The sequence below is a fragment of the Lithobates pipiens genome, unplaced genomic scaffold (assembly GCF_037356315.1).
Source record: "Lithobates pipiens isolate NorthernLeopardFrog02 unplaced genomic scaffold, aLitPip1_a1.2 Scaffold_16, whole genome shotgun sequence".
Classification (NCBI taxonomy): Eukaryota; Metazoa; Chordata; class Amphibia; order Anura; family Ranidae; genus Lithobates; species Lithobates pipiens.
Genome location: NW_027507748.1, coordinates 323,378,922 through 323,400,552, shown reverse-complemented (window position 1 = coordinate 323,400,552; position 21,631 = coordinate 323,378,922). Strand labels below are relative to the sequence as shown.

Below are 21,631 nucleotides of genomic sequence, written 5' to 3'. Positions count from 1 at the left end.
CTATAATGGCACGCGTCAGGGCTGCCCCCTTTCACCGATTCTTTTCGCTCTATCCCTGGAACCCTTCCTCTCAACAATTAGACACAACCCAAACATCCATGGTGTCACAGTTGGTGACCGAGAACATAAATACGCAGCCTATGCAGATGATATTCTGTTTTACATACAACAACCCCTGATCTCTCTTCCCAACCTGATGTCTGCCTTCTCACAATTCGGTATCATATTCAATTTTAAAATGAACATGTCCAAATCAGAAATTCTAAACGTCTCTATCCCTGGGGAAACTGTAGATCGCCTTAAAGATTCCTTCCCGTTTAGCTGGCAAAAACACAAAATGAAATATTTAGGCATTTACCTCACGTCCAAACCCATGACTCTTTTCAGCTCTAATTATATACCCCTTCTTAATGCAATTAGAACGGATTTACAAAGATGGTCCCAAGTTGCACATTCGTGGTTGGGGAAGATTAGTGTGATTAAGATGAATATCCTACCCAGGATACTGTTTTTGCTCCAGATGATTCCAGTGGGTATATTTTTTTCACGATCATAGATTCAATGATAGGAAGATATGTTTGGAACAGAAAACGTCCTAGACTGTCCCGAGCCCTTCTAGCCAGACCTAAACGGCTGGGGGGCTTGACTTTACCAAACATTAAACTTTACTTTTTAGCCACTGTTTTAAACAGGATATCGGACTGGAAATATCACAAACACTCTAAACTGTGGGTTGCCCTTGAACTGGTGCTCAGACCTATGTGCCCAAATCTGGATTCCCAGGAAACGGGTCGCTAGCACCCATCTCCTCCCCCCTCACATATTCTACGGATCTGGGACTCAATCTGTAAAAAACACAAATGGCTATATAACTCCCCCATTATGCCACTGACTGGCCATAATTACTTCCCGCCAGGAAACATTGATCCTAGAATTCATTCTTGGAACCTGGGCACTACACCCCTTTTACATCATGTTGCCAACCAATCTGGAATTGTGCCTCTGTCTCAACTAATGCCTCTCTCACGGGCAACGCCCATTGATCACTGGACTTACCATCAACTGGCAGAATTTGTGCAATCCCTCCCGAAACCACTTCGCTCATTAGCCGACTTAACACCGATTGAATCGGCTTTCACGGAAGACCAGCCGGTCGAGAGACCTATATCCTTCTACCACGCTTTACAACTATTGTCGATTAAGGGCCACCCCACCTTTTTGGCTAACTGGGAGAAAGACCTTCATAGTGAGATATCGGAGGCACAAAAATCTACTATTTTATCTATGGCTCATTTATCATCTACGGCCTCTAAAGCGGCAGAAGTGAACTATAAACTGTTGACGAGATGGCACTATACCCCAGCTGTCCTACACAAGTTAGTTCCACAAACGCCACCTCTCTGTTGGAGAGGCTGTGGGGAACATGCCTCGCACGCCCATATCTGGTGGTATTGCCCATTCATTCGGCCTTATTGGCTAACTATCCTACACTGGATGAAAGAAATTTTAGGTTATGAGATACCCAATGACCCATGGGTCATACTTTTTCACTGTACAGGCTCCCCAGCGGGATCATACAAAAATTCTTTGACTCCACATTTGCTTAATGCTGCAAAAGCACTTATTCCATGCAGGTGGAAACAACCCACGGTACCCTCTTTACCTCAATGGTTGATGGAGGTAGATCGCACATATCATTTGGAGGATCTTACTTACTCCTTACGGATTAAGTCGGATCTGGGGAAAAAGATTTGGTCCTGCTGGTTAGTCTTCAAATGTACATCTGTATATGCGGCCATTATGTCACAAAATGGATAAGATATTGTACTAGCATGTATTTCGTCTCTCAGGCTGGGATAGGACCGAGGCAGACTTGCACTCTCCTTCCCCCTCCCTCCCCCCCTTGACCTTCCTCTCTTTTTCTTCTCTTTCCATCTTTCTTCCCCCCGCTTCTTTTCTATCAGCTTGGTTCAATGTCAATTGATTGATGCAACAAGAGACTCTGCAGTCATACAGTTATAGCCCCAGGTCTCTGTTGGTGACTGGCCTCCCTGCTAGGCCTGATGGGCTTAGAGTCTAAAACGGACAACTATTGTCGAGTTGCTAGCAATACGGTGCCCCACACCTTGACCAATGTCATTTGCAGCTCTTGTCTCACTTTGAACTGTGTATTGTATGTGCCAAGCTATGTTCTTGTTTCTTTTTTTCTTCTTTTCAAATAAACATAAATTAAAACAAAAAAAAAAAACATTGAGGTGGGTTAGTTCCAGGGGAGGGGCTATCGTGAGCTGGCCAATATTTGTGTCCGAGTGTCTAATCCCTCCCCATACAGCACAGTATAACCCAAACAGTATATTACATACCGTGTGCCTCAACAGACGAGAACAAAAATCTGCCTGCTTGTTAGGTATCCAGTCATCTCAAGTTTGTGGTATTGCTGAAAAACTGACTGGTCTTTTATTGATCATTCGTGGGCACATCGTCCTCAAACAATATAATTTACAAGTCTAATGACAATCGCTATCCACAATTTACATATATTTAAATGTGGTTACTTTTTGTATCTAGTTTAAGCATGTCCCGGAAGGTTATTAGCAATGCAGATGGTATATACATTTTTATGTGATCGTGGCTCTGTTCTGTCAGTCTCTACTTTCGAATTGTTTTTTGTTTTTCCCCAAAAGCAGCAAAATAAAGGAAATGTGCCCAGAGAAATGTGTGGATGGCCACTGTTGCCCTTCTAAAATATGCCAGTTACTTGGTTTGGGCTTCAGAATTTTGAGTTGCTAGCTTTTTTTGCTTAATACATTTTTATTGAAGTACGAAAAGAGATAAGACAAACATTAAAAACAGAAACTATGCAATGTTACATGTAGAATGGAACAGTTTGCCCGAGCCATTTATAACATCGAGAAGTCTAATATAAAAGGTGATGGATTCTATGCTTATGAAAGGACCATCAACCATGCGTGTAACGTTGGTCAGGCAGGGATATGCTTCCAGGTGAACATTCAAGGCCTTCAAAATGCATAGAAGTTATAAAAGAAAGAAATGAAATGAGAAGAGGTGGGGAAACAGAGGAGAGGAGGGTGGGGGAGGGGAGGGACGTTGGCATGCGTAGCTACTTGAGTCGCTAACTTGAAGCCAGAAAAGGTGAGAGCAACTATACTGAACAAGGATCAGCATGGTCTAGTAACAAACTTTCAGAAGCAGAGCAATGGCAGTCTCCATATTGTTCTCAAGAAAATTAAGTTAATTAAATATTTCTAACCTGAATAGCAGTTCCCACAAAAGAGTCCATATTAAAAATAAGCTTTCCATACACATAGGAGAACCTTAAATCAAGGTGAGCATTGTGATATTTTGTAAAGCCTAGAAGTTGGCAGCAAACTATAGATTGCAAGAGGTTTGTTTACTTTGGCTCCATCTAGTGACATCTTTAAAAATAAAACATTAATTAAAAAAAACTCTTTATTTATAAAATATGCATATAAAGTACCATCATACAATTTTACAATAAAATACTTTACAACAGCAACACAATATTTCACACATAGGACAAATGCAATATACAAAGAAACGTTATAACAGACAGTGAGCAGACCCTTCTGGTTATATACAATGGAACAGATATAGTAGTGATAATGGCTGCAGCCTGCTTAGGCTTATTTTTCAAAAACTACTACTCATACTGTGTCACTACTTAAAGCAAAAAAATAAATAAAAGAAAAAACGTGCACACAATATGACAGTCATAATAGATGTGAAGAAATTATTTCAAATGTACTTTTCATCGAAAAAATGTATCCTTTAAATGCCTTCCCCCAATAATGTACTGAGGGTGCAAAGACTGAAAATGGTAGTTTACCCTTTAAAAAAATAAAATAAAAAAATACTATATAAAAAGGAATTGCTCAAAAAGAATATGGATGTGAGAACCCTAAAGTGGAAGGTTCCTGGGCTCAACTATTTGTTAACAATACCAGTTGTATTGAAGCAAAAAAGGTTCCTGTGCTTCAAATCCAAATGACTTTAAAAGGGCGTGAAAAATAAAACATTTTAATTAGCAACTTTGTTGTGAAGCCATTTAGCCAATGTAGCAAGTGATCTATATAATTTATACCCAACTACAGCGCCACGGACCCAGGACATTTCCCATTAAGCATGACAAAAGATCAAATGCCTTGTCTTTCAGTTAAATAAAGGGGAATTTTTTTTTTTTAAATTGACCAGTTGCATGACAAACATGCTTAAAGTGTTTAAAGGTTTTATTTACAAAAGGTTGTCAGTAGGTTTGCCAACATGAGGCTAAAACTCATTCTTCTAAGCAATTTAAAACCATACTGGTATTTCAGCTCTGGCACTTAAATTTCTTTTTGAATCACATTGCAAATGCAAGCTTATTTAAAAGACAAACAAAACAAGGAAAAAAAGCCTAAAATTAAATAGTTCTTTATGCCACTCCTAAAACATACACACACACATTATATATATATATATATATATATATATATATATATATATATATATATATATATATATATATATATATATATATATATATATATATATATATATACACACACACACACATACATACATACATACATACACACATACCCCAATAAAAACAAACATACCTTTACAAATATACACAAACACGACTAATCTACCATTTTTGTTTGAATGCAAAAAATTAAACAACCATTTAGGTAACATTGAGGTCTGAAATTTTTATCTGTGAATCCATAGGTTCAGTTGAGTTTTGAAGGTGGTAGAAGTAAAGTGCCAAGACTAATTCTCCAAGAGAGGGAAAATACTGCGGCTCTTGCTGTTGGCAGAAGTGGAGCTGTTTGATTTGAAACGTTTGGGAGAAGGAGTAGCAGCACTGATATTCTTTCTTACCTGCACAGAAAGACAGGGTGTTAAGAGCAATGTCTAACCATTACCATAATAAACAAGAGATCATACAAAATCTGTTAGCATGAAAAAAGTGGAGCCAATACAGAGCACTCCCCAATTAGTGGCTCAAGAGCAAAGTTCTGCACTCAGCTCCTTGTCTGGAAGAAGACTGGATTGAGAAAAAAAAATACAAACAAATTTGCCATTGTTGCATTCTAAAATATCTCCAGTCTCTTGGCCTTTATTACTTTGACACAATGACCTGGAATACACAAACAGATAAGGGACGACAGCACAAGGCCAGCCAAAAGCAGACCAATTTTCTTTTCGGCAACCATAGGTTGCCAGAAAGATAGTTACTCGTTTGTACCCATCAACACAGAGGGGGAGCTGTCCCCGCAATGGAGAACACAGTGACTGTTGCTTGTGGCTATAATAGCTGCTAGCAATAATTGCATATAAAATCTGGCAGGCTGGTTGTACCCAAGTTGATCACTTAAACACCTTGGGTACAATCAACCTGCTGAAAAGGCCAAGATTCCCAAAAGTCTATGGCCTAAGGTCAGAACTTCTAATCGGAATATTTGTCTGAGCCATTGGTTTACCTTAACAGCCAAGAAACAAATATTTTCCAAAGGAAGAGTCAGCAAATGCAGCCAAAATTAAAAGGTACAGCGGAGGAAGTCTGTGTTGCAGTTCTGTTTGCCCCACACAACACCAAGTACAATATTTCTACAAATTAAACATTGCTAAAAGTGTAAACATAAGCGGCTATTTACCATAAAATTACTCTAATTTAGTGATCATGTGACTGCATGGCCTCCCTTTGCACTCATCTTCCCAAGTGTGGTTAACTGGGGGAAGGGTTTCTTTGTCAGGATGCAAACAAAATCTTTGCTGAGCAACACCAATGTGCAGCAGCTCCTGTGGCAGCAAGTCTTCTGTTAGTAGCTGCTGTCAATTAAGGTGGGTGGGGTGCATGCTAGGGTGATTAAAACTAGTTGTACGTCTGCATGGCTTCCTGTAGCTCCATTTTAAGTCAATGAATGCAAACAGACTACACCATCACAGATCTGCTTTTGTGCTAGGTGTGGCCAGGCAGCTAAAGACAAGGGAACCAGTAAGTTGCTGCAAAACATGGAAATTACATAAAAAGTAACTGTATTAGCATTAATAAGGAGAGAAGAAGGCATCAAAATGCATTCACTATTAGAGTTTACAAACATTATCGAAGACATCTGATATGAGAAGAGTCACTAAACAATGCTTTAACACCCAATTTCTCACTGGGATCGTTAAGCAATTGTTTAACCACTTCACCCCAGTAGGACATGACTTTGTGCAGTGATATCTGAATGATGCCTGCAGCTACAGACATCATTCAGATATCGCCGTTTTCAGCCGGCGATTCCCTGCACCAAAAAACCGGTCATATCGGCTGTTCCGCCGCTTGATCATTCTTACGGGCGGTGGGAGTGTACTCTGCCCCCCCCCCCCCTCTACAGACTCACCGCTTCCATCGGCGAGTCGGAAAACGGATCTGCCGGCCCCGGATGGTGACGACAGATATTTACGGCGGACCAGATGGTCGCTGGAGTCTCTATGATCATTCGGAGGCCAGGCACGATGTTATGACGTCACATCCGGCCTCTGCATTCAAAAAACCAGCACCGCCACAGCTGGGAGGCCGTGATTGTCAGACAATTAAAAATAAAAATATTTAAAGCGTCCCTGTCCCCGTGAGCTTGCTCGCAGAAGCGAACGCATATGCAAGTCCCGCCCACATATGAAAACACAAAACCACACATGTGAGGTATTGCCGCAAACAGAGCGAGAGAAATAATTCTAGCCCAAGACCTCCTCTGTAACTCAAAACATGTAACCAGTAAACATTTTTAAAATGTCGACTGGGGATTTTTAAGTACCAAAGTTTGGTGCCATTCCACGAGCGTGTGCAATTTTGAAGCGTGAGATCTTTCACATTATGCAAGAAAATTGGGCTAACTTTTTTTTTTTTTTTTAATTAAAGTATATAATGTTTGGGGGTTCTATGTAGTTTACTAGCAAAAAAATTATGACATTTACATGTAGGAGAGAAATGTCAGAATTGGCCTGGATGCGAAGTTGTTAAGTAAAAAAGCAGTTTAGATCGCCATCTGTTGGCTGAATAAAATACAACAGTAGTATTAATATGCAACATTTCACATCTTATAGAATTTGAGGGGGAAAAAAAAAAATCATTAATTTATTCTCAATAAAAAACAGAAAATGTGCACAAAAAAAAAAAAAACTATCAATATTTTTAACCACTTGCCAACCACGTCACGCAGATACAGTGCCTTGCGAAAGTATTTGGCCACCTTGAACTTTTCGACCTTTTGCCACATTTCAGGCTTCAAACAAAGATATAAAATTTAAATTTTTTGTGAAGAATCACCAACAAGTGGGACACAATTGTGAAGTGGAATGAAATTTTTTGGATAATTTAAATTTTTTTAGCAAATAAAAAACTGAAAAGTGGTGCGTGCAAAATTATTCGGCCCCTTTACTTTCAGTGCAGCAAACTCACTCCAGAAGTTCAGCGAGGATCTCTGAATGATCCAATGTTGTCCTAAATGACTGATGGTGATAAATAGAATCCACCTGTGTGTAATCAAGTCTCTGTATAAATGCACCTGCTCTGTGATAGTCTCAGGGTTCTGTTGAAAGCGCAGAGAGCATCATGAAGACCAAGGAACACACCAGGCAGGTCCGTAATACTGTTGTGGAGAAGTTTAACCACTTCCCGACCAGCGCACGACGATGTACGTCGACAGAATGGCACGGGCAGGCATATTGGCGTACAGGTACGTCCAATATTCAATGCCGCCCCGCCATCGGGAGCGCGCCGCCGGCTCTATGTGATTGGAGCAGAGATCAGTGTTCACTAAATGAAAGCCCAACCCCCCCACAGTTAGTAACACACCCCTAGGAACACTTAACCCCTACACTGCCACCCACTGGTTAACCCCTTCACTGCCAGTGTCATTTACACAGGAATCACTGCATTTATATAGCAGTGATTACTGTATAAATGACAATGGTCCCAAAAATGTGTCAAAAATGTCCGATGGGCCCCCCACAATGTCGCAGTCGCAATAAAAATCGCTGATCGCCATTACTAGTAAAAAAAAAAAAAAATTATTAATAAAAATGCTCTAAAACTATCCCTATTTTGTAAACGCTATAACTTTTGCGCAAACCAATCAATAATCGCTTATTGCGATTTTTTTTACCAAAAATATGTAGAAGAATACGTATCGGCCTAAACTGAGGGAAAAAAGTGTTTTTTATATATTTTTGGGGGATATTTATTATAACAAAAAGTAAAAAATAATGCGTTTTTTTTCAAAATTGTCGCTCTATTTTTGTTTATAGCGCAAAAAATAAAAACCGCAGGGGTGATCAAATACCACCAAAAGAAAGCTCTATTTGTGGGAAAAAAAAGGACGTCAATTTTGTTTGAGAGCCACGTCGCACGACCGCGCAATTGTCAGTTAAAGCGACGCAGTGCCGAATCGCAAAAAGTGGTCTGGTCTTTGACCAGCAAATTGGTCCGGTCTGAAAGTGGTTAAAGCCGGATTTTGATACAAAAAGATTTCCCAAGCTTTAAACATCCCAAGGAGCACTGTGCAAGCGATCACTTTCAGCTCAGACAAGGAGAAGACTGATCAGAGATGCAGCCAAGAGGCCCATGATCACTCTGGATGAACTGCAGAGAACTACAGCTGAGGTGGGAGAGTCTGTCCATAGGACAACAATCAGTCGTACACTGCACAAACCTGGCCTTTATGGAAGAGTGGCAAGAAGAAAGCCATTTCTCAAAGATATCCATAAAAAGTCTTGTCTAAAGTTTGCCACAAGCCACCTGGGAGACACACCAAACATGTGGAAGAAGGTGCTCTGGTCAGATGAAACCAAAATCGAACTTTTTGCCCACAATGCAAAACGATATGTTTGGCGTAAAAGCAACACAGCTCATCACCCTCAACACACCATCCCCACTGTCAAACATGGTGGTGGCAGCATCATGGTTTGGGCCTGCTTTTCTTCAGCAGGGACAGGGAAGATGGTTAAAATTGAGGGGAAGATGGATGCAGCCAAATACAGGACCATTCTGGATGAAAACCTGTTGGAGTCTGCAAAAGACCTGAAACTGGGACGGAGATTTATCTTCCAACAAGACAATGATCCCAAACATACAGCAAAATCTACAAAGGAATGGTTCACAAATAAACGTATCCAGGTGTTAGAATGGCCAAGTCAAAGTCCAGACCTGAATCCAATCGAGAATCTGTGGAAAGAGCTGAAAACTGCTGTTCACAAACGCTCTCCATCCAACCTCACTGAGCTCGAGCTGTTTTGCAAGGAAGAATGGGCAAGAATTTCAGTCTCTCGATGTGCAAAACTGATAGAGACATACCCCAAGTGACTTGCAGCTGTAATCACAGCAAAAGGTGGCTCTACAAAGTATTAACGCAAGGGGGCCGAATAATTTTGCACGCCCCACTTTTCATTTTTTTATTTGTTAAAGTTTCAAAAATCCAATAGATTTTATTCCACTTCACAATTGTGTCCCACTTGTTGGTGATTCTTCACAAAAAAATTTTTTTTATATCTTTAGGTTTGAAGCCTGAAATGTGGCAAAAGGTTGAAAAGTTCAAAGGGGCCGAATACTTTCGCAAGGCACTGTATACTACGGCACAATGGCTCTCCAGGGCAAAATCATGTACAGGTACGGCCTACCCTTTTTCGCCCACCATAGGACTTGCACCCGTCGCATGGTGGGGGAACCAATGCGTGTGGCCGGCAGGCACGATCGCAGCTGGCCACACGCGATTACGTGCACAAGCGACAGCAGGGGGATTTGTATGTGTAAGCACACAAATCTCTGTGCTGTTAGAGGAGAGGAGCCATATCGTTTGTTCCTACTAAGTAGGAAAACCGATATGGCTCCTCTTCTAGAGTCAATCCTATCCCCATACAGTTAGGAAACACATAACCTCTTGATCGCCCCCCCTCCCTACCAGTGACATTTACACAGTAATTGGTGCATTTTTATAGCACTGATCGCTGTATAAATGGCAATGGTCCTAATATTAAAAAAAAAGTCTCTGATCTGTCCGTCACAATACTGCTAAAAAAAAACCAATGCAAATCACCGCCATTACTAGTAAAAACATAAAAATAAAATAAATAATTAAAATGCCATAAATCTTTCCCATAGTTTGCAGGTGCTATAAAACTTCCACGCAGATCAGTCAATATATGCTTATTGCGATTGTGTTTATCATAAAATGTAGAAGAATATATATTTGACCTAAACTGATGAAGACATTTTTTTTTTTTTTTTTTTTTTTTAAATAAAATTGGGGGATTTTTATAGCAAAAAGTCTAAAATATATATTTTTTCCCCACAAAATTGTCGCTCTTGTTTAGTTTATAGCGTGAAAAGAGAAAAAATAAACACAGAGGTGACCAAATACCACCAAAAGAAAGATCTATTAGTGGGGGGGGGGGGGGGGGTTGGAAGAGCGCAAATTGTTTGGATACAGTGAACGACTGCGTAATTGTCAGTTAAAGCAACGCAGTGCCAAATTGTAAAAAGTGCTCTGGTCAGGAAGGGGGTAAAAACTTCCAGGGCTAAAGCGGTTAAGCTGACATTCATGTCACTAAAGTGGGCACTAATATTGGTCTGTGTGTGTACCCTTGTACCTCTTAATGAAATGAAGGCATAACATGTTCTTACAAAGACTGTGTTCTGGAAGAACAAGAACTGTGCCACCAATATCTAAATGAGAGATATGATGTGCACATAATAGGCACACAGGCTTCAGGTAAAAGCTCACAATACCTTAGATTTAGGTTTCTCTGCAGATCTATCTTGCTTTTGTGGAGAAACAGTCTGGAAAACAAAGTTCCTTGAGTTCCTGGTTGCATTAGGATTTAGAGTTGACATTGCAGCTAGTTTCTGAAGGACGTCTTTAGGCATGTTTAACATAGAACCAGTCTTCATCTGAAAAAATAAATAAATCACATTTTAAAAAATAAATAGATATAGCTATGTAACACTTGTCAGTAGCAGATTGATGAAGCCATTTGCATAAGGCATGTAAAAGATGGTTGCGTTACAAAAAATTCCCCAAAATCAAGCAAAAAGACTTGTATTTAATAGTTGTGCATAGCAGTCAAGTTACACCTGCTGAAATAAACAACACTGTGTATAGACAAGAAGTGTACTGAAGATAGTTGTACGACACAGTGAGCAGCCATGCGATATACAGTATACACACAAACAAAATGTATAAAGGTCTGGTACACAGTGCACAGCATAATAAAGCAGAATAAAAAGCTGGGCAGTGTATAGGATACTGCACAACTTACAGCGAAGTGTATAAAGTGAACCAGTGTGATGTCTTTAGATGAAGTAAAATTTATTTTATTTTCATCCACTGAGGAAATGAAGTCTTGAACATTCGGGTTATACTGCCACCTACAGGAGGATTTGACACTGGCAAACAAAAGAAAGCAAAAAGCTGTAGGCCAGCCAAGACCTTTCCCACTACCTGCATGCTTCACATTTTTTATTTTTTTGCCAATATCCTAGGATAACGGACGTCTCTTCTTCATTGCTGTTGTTGTAAAGACTAACCAATTATTCTACAAGCGCTTTCCTTCATTCAAAGTTATTACAGGTACTTATAAGGGCCAACCATTTAAGCAGAGCTTTACATATACAGCAGGTAAATTAAGTAGCGGACACGTCATTTTTCTAGGTACGTTTCTAAAAGATGCTATTGACATGAAATTTTCACCACATGTTGGTAACAACCCAACCGCAATCAATACAAAGAAATCAAAACAAATAAGTTTAGAAATTAAATTTATGTGTGTAAAAAAATAAAAAATACAAAATGGAATGCAGTATGGCATCAGCAATAAGGCATATATTTCAAAGAGTTAAGCTCAGGAGTCTTGTAGCAAAAGATTGAAGGAACCCTGGTAAAACAATGTTGTGTGTTTAAAGAGGGATTCCAAGAAAAAAAAAAAAATATTAAAAGCCAGCAGCTATAAATACTACAGCTGCTGACTTTTAATAAATGGACACTCACCTGTCCCGGGTTCCAGCGATGCCGGCAGCCGAGGCCGATCGATCGCTCGGCTCTCGGCTGTTGCAGTCACCATTCTAGGTGAGGGAATCAGGAAGTGAAGCGAATCGGCTTCACTTCCCGGTTCCCTACTGCGCATGCGCGAGCCGCGCAATAGGAAATCTCCGCGCTGTCACTGGGACCCGTGTGTGTCCCAGCAGACAGCGCGGCAGGGCAGGAAATGGCGTAGACTCCCACAGGAGTCTATGCCCGGAAGTGGGTGAAAATACCCGTCTTAAACAGGTATCTCCACCCCCCTCCCCCCTGAAAGGTGTCAATTGTGACACCGGAGGGGGGGAGGGATCCGATCAGCTGAGGTTCCACTTTAGGGTGGAATCTCGCTTTAAGGATCCCATGTAGCATGGTGATTTTCTTTTGGCACGTAGGGACTACAAAAATGTGTGAATTATACTGTATAGGGAAGCAACCCATCTCACTGGGTTTGCAAATAAAACTAGAAAAATCTCTCAAGAGACATAGTGGCAGGTCTTTGGAGACCAGGAAAAAAACCTTGAATCTTGAAGTCATTGGAAGAAGAATCATGCTTGAGGTGATTGTAGCCGTATTAGTGCACTTGCAACAGAGAATTTAGTAATGTCTATGATTAGGGGTGCAACGGATAGTCACCGATCCGTGATCCCAACGGGTCACCCCACTCGGATGGGCACACGCCAAGATCCGTGGTCATGGCCTTAGGAAAGGCCTCTGCTTTGGATGCAGCGCTGTGGGCTGGATCTGTAGTGCCCACAGCGCTGCTCTTTGACAGCCTACTCTGCAATACCCAGCCATGCTCAGCCAATATTACAGTGGGGAAGATTGTGGATATTATGGTGGGGACTATATGGCAGTGGAATGTTCACAGGTTTTTTCAAATTCAATTATTTTCGGATTCAAAAAATGATCCAATCCCTGACTCTGATCCGAGGAACGATCCGAACTGTGAGTTTGATCCGTTGCACCCCTATCTATAATGCTTTTTTTTATTTGCACTAACGTACAATTTTCCAGGACAGGCTTTCAGGGTTTGTCCCCTTCAAGGTCCCTGCAGTACTGATTCACAAAAAAGTTTTAGCAGAAAAACGACAAAAACACCATCTAAATTTGGACTGTTATTTTTTTATGTCAAATAGAAGTATCATTTTTAGTTCAAAAGTTTTCCTTTCCTGGATAGTTCTGAAATTCCCTTTAAGAACTAAGACAATAAGGTGTTCTATAGTGTGGTCTATTTGTGAGAAATTATGTCACACTATCTTCTGAATTTTCCTTGATGGTACGTCTGTGCAAATTCATCCTCGCTTGCAACTTCTGTCCTGTTTCACCAACATAAGATCCTTGGCTACATCTTTTACATTGGATGAGGTACACCACACATTACTGGAGGTACCACTGTATGATCTCGCGATACTGAAGGTCCCATTTGTGTGTGCGGCACTTAAGCCCCATACACACTATCAGATTATCTGCTGAGTTTTTCCTTCAGATTTAGCAAAACCATGTAGTAGAAGGGCCTCACTGATTGCACACACATTGAAACTCCTAAGGTTTGTCCTCATATTATATGGTTTTGGTAAATCTGAAGGAAAAACTCAGCAGATAATCTGATAGTGTGTATGGGGCTTTAGAGTGACCTGATTTCAGTTTGCAGCGTTTATTGCATTTTTTTTGTGACTTCAAAATCATAATGAAATTTCGTGCTTAGTTTATGTGGTTGTCTAAAAGCCAGTATTTGGGATTGTTGTAATATTTTTTTCAGAGTTTCATCCTCGGTTATAATGGGTTTTAAAGTGGTTGTAAACCCTTACAGACCACTTTGACCTAGAGGTAAGCCTGGATTAAGGCTTACCTGTAGGGTCCAAGAAATATATCTCGTAAACCTACCCACCTCGCCAGTGTGATGACTATCCTGGAAGAATCGGCTTAGAAGTAACTCCAAGGCGTGAAGCTGTGAACCCTACTGCACTCCTTTAGAGAGAGGTTCTATCCCATTGAGTCATCAAGACTACAGGGTACATAAGAGTCCCCTATATAAGGAGTAGGTAGGGAATAACCGGTAGATCTTCTCACTGAATAGGCAAGGAGGAATACAGATCCTATAAAGCCTAGAACCAACCCAATACGCCGTTAACTGCAAAGAGAAAGCAGCCCTGGGCCAGCCCTCAGAAGGAACCAGTGTGAGAATAGCCCGTTATCCTGAAGCTTCATAGTCACAAGACTAATAACACACCTGACACCCAGATCTAACAAAGCATCAGAATATGTGGAGCGATGGGCAGGATATTTAAGGCAGTGAAGAACATTCGTCTGGATAAATTCCAATCAGGGAAGAGAGCCAGATGGGCCTTCTTTACAAGCCTGAGAACGAGCCAAGAAATAAAGGTCTATGCTTTGGTGAACAAGCCCCAGAGTCCTTATGGCATCACCTGCTACGGTCAAAAAATACCTGCAGCAAGAGACTGGCTTGATCAGCATGAAGACAGCCCTGAGAGTCAAGTGTGCTGCATCCTATACCTGCAGCACAGAATCTGGAATACCAATTCATCATGCCCAGTAGTAACCAGTTAAAACACAGGTGTGGGCATGACTAGAAGCCAAGGTTTCATACACACAATGATCCAAACCACACTAGTCACAAGAAGTCCCGTTTCATCTTGGCATTGAAGACAGTACGTCAACGTTGACCATATCAGTAGACCAGTACCAGGGATTACTACAACAATGTAGGAGGAATTACCTGTTCTTAAAATCCACATCATAGCCCAGAGACATGTTTTCCACTGACAAGAACTTCCATAAGACAGGAAGAGAAAAGTCTTTACTGGCTATATGATTGGAAGATTGAGGCAAAGACAGACCAATTAATCTTCTCAGAAGTTTCATCTACAACAGCAGGGTAGGCGGTGGCAATGGTCTGAAAAGGGGCATCTAAGAGGAAAGGGCCCCTCCACACCTGTGCAGCAGCTGAGAGACCCTGACCATCGGCACGGGACATAAAGGCAACCTGTTGTAGACCTTTCTACTAAAGAAGCAAACTTTGTAAAATTTACTGCAAGCTATGCAGCTTCCAACACAGATGAAAGTAAAATCACTTTAAAAAGGTGTCTCAGTAGTAAATCAATACTAGGTATAGGCCGCTGTTTAGCAATTTATTTTAAGTGGGAATAGCCCCAGCTCTTGGGAAGGGTGGGGTGGTTCCAGGATCCAGGAATATGCAATTAGCAGCCCACAGCTGTTGCAGAACTACAAGTCCCATGAGGCATAGCAAGACTGACAGCCTTAAAAGCATGACACCCAGAGGCATGATGGGACTTGTTTTGCAACAGCTGGAGGTCCGCTAATTGCATATCCCTGCCGTAGAGTAATAACCGAAGAGCAGCTGCAAAGGAAAGATATTCCTGTGGCTCCTTGGTGATATCACTTCTGTTTCATGCCACACCGGCCTTGCTACTTCCTGTCACGCTCCCCCATGGTCTTTGAGTACGGTGAGGAGCAGAAACATCAGTTCAGTTGGAGAAACCAACTTGTGCCCACCATCCAACTGCAGATAAATCAGAAATGTCAGCCTCTTTTTTTTTTTTTTTTTTTACATGCGAGTTGCCTATTGGCTTTTAAAAAAAAGTTGTTTTAAATACAGTACTGTACTTAGTTGGTGTCCCCCTTGTGTTCCTTTTCCACAAAGCATGCAACTGCAGTAGAGAATCCTGACGATAAGGTAGGGGACTCAGTCTTACCCAGTATAACTAAGGAGAATTCCAATTAGTCTGTATAACCTTAGAGTAGCAAGATTCCAGGTTACAGATGCCAGTGACCTGCGAAGGCAGAGTACATTTTTCAGAAACCTTTAGCAGAGTATGGGCTAAGATTAATTGTTGCAGTGGGACCACCCATTTTGTTTCTAGATGGACAGTTTCAGATCATGTGGCAATGATGAAACTAAACTATTCACAAAAACACTGGCATCTGATTGGGGTAGTGGCTGGATGTGACCTAAATCACTGTAGATGGGCAATAGGAATAGATGAAGAATTGGCGTTATGCTGGGCTCTTTTGCAAAGCAGGAGCAACATTTGGGAAATGCTAGAGCTAAGATAGTAAAGAGTGCAGAGTGAACCCAACAATACACCAAATAGATTAAGTCAATGCTCATAACCTCAACATTAACCACTTCCGCAACAAACCAAAGTGGTGCCTAGCAGGCCAACAATGAAGTAGCTCCCAGTGCTCAGCCGAATTAGCCTACTCTCAGAGTGAGTATTTGGAGACGAGGGAAGTGTAGATGCAATACCAACAGCCCTGGATAGGGAAAGAACTCCAAGGCCAAGTTGTTACCAGAATGGGATCTGGAAAGCACCCAACCAGGACCCCAGCTCCCTAAAGGTCACTTTCAGGCTAAGCCCCACAACATTCAGTCCATCAAGGCACCCTTAAAGTTAGGAGTGATTACAAATCATGAAGAGTCTTGATTGAAGAAAAAAGATACTACCTCTTAATTCGCAAATCTGAAGAAAAATGTCTATTCCTCATGGAAAACACTGAAAAACAGGAATACTGGGAATAGGAGGGGGGTTATCCTGGGCGGTTTTTTTTTGCTTTTGCTCCTGTAGGCAATGTATGATTTCCTGTGCCCCTAGATGAGAAGGAAGATTTTAAGAGGCACTTTGGTAGGGTACACTAGATTGTGCGTTTTTAGCATTTCCCTCTTGCATCACAAGCAGGGGTTCTCACATCTGCCAAGTTATGGGATGCCCTACATGGCAAACAAGTTATGAGCAGGTAGACACTACTCTGTATGCATCAGTCCAGTTTTCCATTTCACCTTTGTTTTTGACATAAAGAAACATTATTTAAAAAAAATAAAAATAAAAAGCACCCAAAGTTTCAGCAATCTAAGCCTGTAGTATCCTATTTGAGAAAGCTTGAGGTTTCCCAAATCCAGATTAAAAAGTACCATAATCTTATATTCTGATCTCAGAGAATAACTCACCTTGGGGAGACTGAATGGCTGGTTTACGCCAAATGGATTTTTGCTGGTAGTGTTATTTGGCTCTTTTATTTCTACAGTTGCTGTAAAAAAATAAAATAAAAAAAATTAAGACAGAACTCCCAGCAGTAAAAAACAAATAAAATAGCTAAAAGGGGGGTATTTATAAGCTGTATGATAGTATTTCTGTCTATCCTGTCCAGAAAACTACACAGCACAGCCACACAGAGCTTATTTTCTCTGCTGCAGTTCAGGCAACTATGTCTTGTCCCTACCCATGCCTGTGAATAGATAGTAAAGGAGAAAATGCACTGATGTGCCCATCTCTCAGCACACTCCTCTATGTGTGTTCCTTGTTAGCACAGGAGCACTGCAGCCCAATTGATTGGCTCCCTGTGCTACTTCTCTCTCTCCAGTAATTTTCAAATTATTGAATACATATGCAAGATCTCTATTGCCAGATTAACTACTTAAGGACCAAGCCTATTTCTGACATTTGTTGTTTACAAGTTAAAATCAGTATAAAACATTATATATTTTTGATATATTAGAGACCCTAGAAAATAAAATGGATATCATTGCAATACTTTATCACACCGTATTTGCACAGTGGTCTTACAAACCCAATGTTTTAGAAAAAAATACTTTTTTTAATTAAAGATAAATAAAACAGTAAATCAAGCCCAATTATTTGTATAATGTAAAAGATTTTGTTACACTAAGTAAATTGATACCCAACATGTCATGCTTTAAAAATTGTGCACACTCGTGGAATGGCAACAAACGGCACTTAATGTCCATAGGCGATGCGTGGCACTTAATGTCCATAGGCGATGCGTTTTTTTTGCTTGTTTTTTTTTTACAAGTTACAGAGGAGACCTAGCGCTAGAATTATTGCTCTCACGCTAATACTATGGCAGACATAACTCACATGTGTGGTTTGAACATTGCTTACATATGTGGGCGCATCTTGCTTATGCGTTTGCTTCTACGCGCGAGCACGGAGGGACAGGGCACTTTCATTTTGTTTCTTATTTTACTTTTTTATTTTTACCCTGTCCCTTTAAAAAAAAATGTTATGGTCATTTTATTTCCCATTACGAGGAATGTAAACATCCCTTCTAATAGAAATAAGCAGGACAGGGTCTCTTTAATGTGAGATCTGGGGTCAAAAAAAAAAAAAAAAACCTCAGATGTAACATTTACACTTAAAAACAAAGAAAATGTAATAAAAAAAATAAATAAAAAAAGAAAAGGCACCTTTAAGACCCGGTTCACACTGAGGCAGCAGGACTTACAGTGCGACTGCCTCAGGCGACCGGGATCCGACTTTAGCGGCGGCTTGCAAAATGACTTCTGTATAGAAGTCAATGCAAGTCACCCCAAAAGTCGTACAGGAACCTTTTTCTAAGTTGGAGCGACTTGAGTCACTCCGATTAGAATGGTTCCATTGTACAGAACGGGACACGACTTGTCAGGCGGCTAAGTCGCCTGACGAGGCACCCCTTTGTGAACCGGCTCTTAGGCTGGAATTGACGTTTGACATCGCTCTGGTCCTCAAAGGGCATAGAGTCAAGTGGGGGGGTCATCTTGCCCTCACTCGACTTCCTGCCCATGACTACATTGGATAGTTTTTGGCTGCTGCTCTCTAAAGTAAGCGGCAGAAAGATTGGGAAGTGGCAGGAGGGCACCTATAAAAGGGTGGAGTTGATTTAAATCAAGTCGATTTAAACCATGTTTTAAATCACTAGTAAAAATGATTGATTTAAATCAACTAGATTTAAAATCATAATTTTTAAAGAGCAACTGTCATCTGTCCCACAGCGGCTCTCCTTCTGACAAGCTGTTGTCTCACAAACAGTCCCATTCACTTTAATGGGACGGCTGGTGATGGGGCTGTGACACAACAAGGAGAGGAACGTGGCGACAGCAGATGAGTGGATGCCCGCTAACAGGTGCCAGCATGATGTATCTGATACACATATACACACACACACACAATATATATATATATATATATATATATATATATATATATATATATATATATATATATATATATATATATATATATATATATATATATATATATATATATATATACACACACATACACACATATACATACACACACACACTGCGCCGCTTTAACTGACAATTTTACGGTCGTGCGACGTGGCTCCCCAAAAAAATTGCCGTACTTTTTCCCCCACAAATAGAGCTTTGGTGGTATTTGATAACCCCTGCGGTTTTTATTTTTTGCGATATAAACAAAAATAGAGCGACAATATTGAAAAAAATTCAATATTTTTTTTTTTTTACTTTTTGCTATAATAAATATCCCCCAAAAATGTATATTAAAAAAAAAAAAAACTTTTCTTCAGTTTAGGCTGATACGTATTCTTCTACATTTTTTTTTTTTACCAAAAATAAGTCCCAATTAGCGACTATCGATTGGTTTGCACAAAAGTTAGAGTTTACAAAATAGGGGATAGTTTAATGGCATTTTTTTTTTTTTTTACTAGTAATGGCAGCGATCAGCGATTTTTATTGTGACTGCGACATTATGGCAGACATATCGGACATTTTTGGGACCATTGTCATTTATACAGCAATCAGTGATATTTAAATGCACCGATTCCTGTGTAAATGACACTGGCAGTGAAGGCGTTAACCACTAGAGGGCACTGTAAGGGTTATGACGTTATGTTTTTTTTTTTTACTGTAGGGGGCGTGTCCTGGCATGTGACATCACTGATAGTCTTTCCATATAAAAGGGAACAGATGATCGGTGACAGCCACAGTAGGAAGCACAGGGAGAGGTTTGTTTATACAGACCTCTCCTCGTTCTTCAGCTCTGTGACCCGATCGCGGGACACCAGCGGCGATCGGGTCCGCTGGTCCCACGACCACGGAGCTCAGGACCGGGAGCGCACAGCTGGTGGCGCACTCCCAACCCACAGCTGGGCATTTAAAGAGCAACACAGGTACGTGCTTGTGCCCAGCCGTGCCATTCTGCCGACGTATATGTGCAGGAGGCGGTCCTTAAGTGGTTAAGCAAAAACGTTTTTTTTCAAAAGGTTTGGTCCGTTTATAGAATAAAAAAAAAAAAAAAAAAAACAGTAGTAATAAAATACCACCAAAAGAAAGCTCTATTTGTACGATTTTTTTTTTTACAAATTTAGTTTTGTTACAGTGTTGCATGACCGTACAATTACCAGTTAAAGTAGCGCAATGCTAAATAGCCTGGTCATGAAGGGGGGTAAAACCTTCCAGAGCTGTGGTGGTTACACAAATATGTTTCTCTTAGTGGTATACATCTGTGTACACTTCAAAGAAATTTTATACGAATGAACTACATGAACAAGAACCGTGTCTCACCTTTTCTTTGTAAAGTTCTTTCAGTAACTTTTTTGGCCAGCTTCATAAACTGGCTATCTGTTCCAATATCTTCTTCTTCCTCTTCCTTTTTGTCAAGGCTGCCACTTTTAGACTACAGTGAAGGTAGACAAATGTAATATGTTAATAGGTAGCCCTGATATGAGAAAACATTTATGCTAGTCCTTAATGCTACATGTCAGTGCCATTTGTGTAATCTTACGCTGGCTATACACTTGGCTTTCCATTAGCTAAATTGAAAGGCATTTTTCGACGTCGCTGCATATCACCAATTGTCCCCTTGAAGCTAGGAAAGAATTGTACAATAGCAGATAGCTCTAACCAGCATAGCAGTGAAGGCATTTTCATTTTCAGTGTGCACAGTAAATGCATATTTTGGGAGTTTGTTAGGTTAAGGGTCCAATCACACCAGCCACTGCGTTTTAAAATCAGTGGCTCATGTGTGGTGTGGCCCGATGGGACCACCACACTGTTTGCTTTTTTATTTTTAAACAAACTACTGAATTGTCAAACATTTCATAAAGTTCAATTGACCACTATACAGTATATCATTGTTTCTCAACTCCAGTCCTCAAGGCACCCCAAGAGGTCATGTTTTCAGGCTAACCATCATTTTGCACAGGTGATTGAGATCAGTTTCACTGCCTTAGTAGTTACCACAGCCTTTTCATCTGAGGGAAATCCTGAAAAACATGACCTGTTGGGTTGCCTTGAGAACTGGAGTTGAGAAACACTGCATTATATAGTACTTTTTTCAGAGAAGAGTGCCCACATACCACCACAATGCAGTCTGGACTGAATCAATCCCAAGAGAACCATTTACCACAAGCTTACTTAAGCAGCTTCGTAAAAGAGTTCCGTTAATGAAATTGTGTGTGCCATTATACCTGCTCACGCAGCCACTGTTCTCGTTCAAATCTCTCCTTTCTCCATTTGAGATCGGTGTCCTCCAGATCTTCATTTTCCCCTTCTTGATCTTCCAGATCAGAATCTCTTCGAAACATGTCAAACTGGGAAGCATCATCTGAAGATGCACAAAAAACACCAAATTATTTAACCCTCGTTCTACAGGCTTTTTTTTTTTTAGTACCGCCTTGCACCGTCAGAGTCCAGTGGGCCCTGTACTATAGTTTTGTACATATAATGAATAAATGTTGGTTCATAT

The 21,631-nt window shown here is 40.5% G+C and overlaps 1 protein-coding gene across 1 annotated transcript in view; it reads right to left on the bottom strand.

Annotated features, from left to right (window-relative positions):
* Nucleotides 1–4,578: 4,578 nt before the first annotated feature.
* Nucleotides 4,579–21,631, bottom strand: part of CLSPN (claspin) — an 89,741-nt gene continuing 72,688 nt past the window's right edge. Inside the window, exons 21-25 of the mRNA XM_077481723.1 lie at nt 21,354–21,490; nt 20,449–20,560; nt 17,071–17,150; nt 10,796–10,957; nt 4,579–4,905 (exon numbers count right to left, since the gene is read on the bottom strand). Of these exons, the coding sequence (XP_077337849.1) occupies nt 4,795–4,905; nt 10,796–10,957; nt 17,071–17,150; nt 20,449–20,560; nt 21,354–21,490 (602 nt within the window). The 3' untranslated portion in view covers nt 4,579–4,794. The remainder of the gene's footprint in view (nt 4,906–10,795; nt 10,958–17,070; nt 17,151–20,448; nt 20,561–21,353; nt 21,491–21,631) is intronic.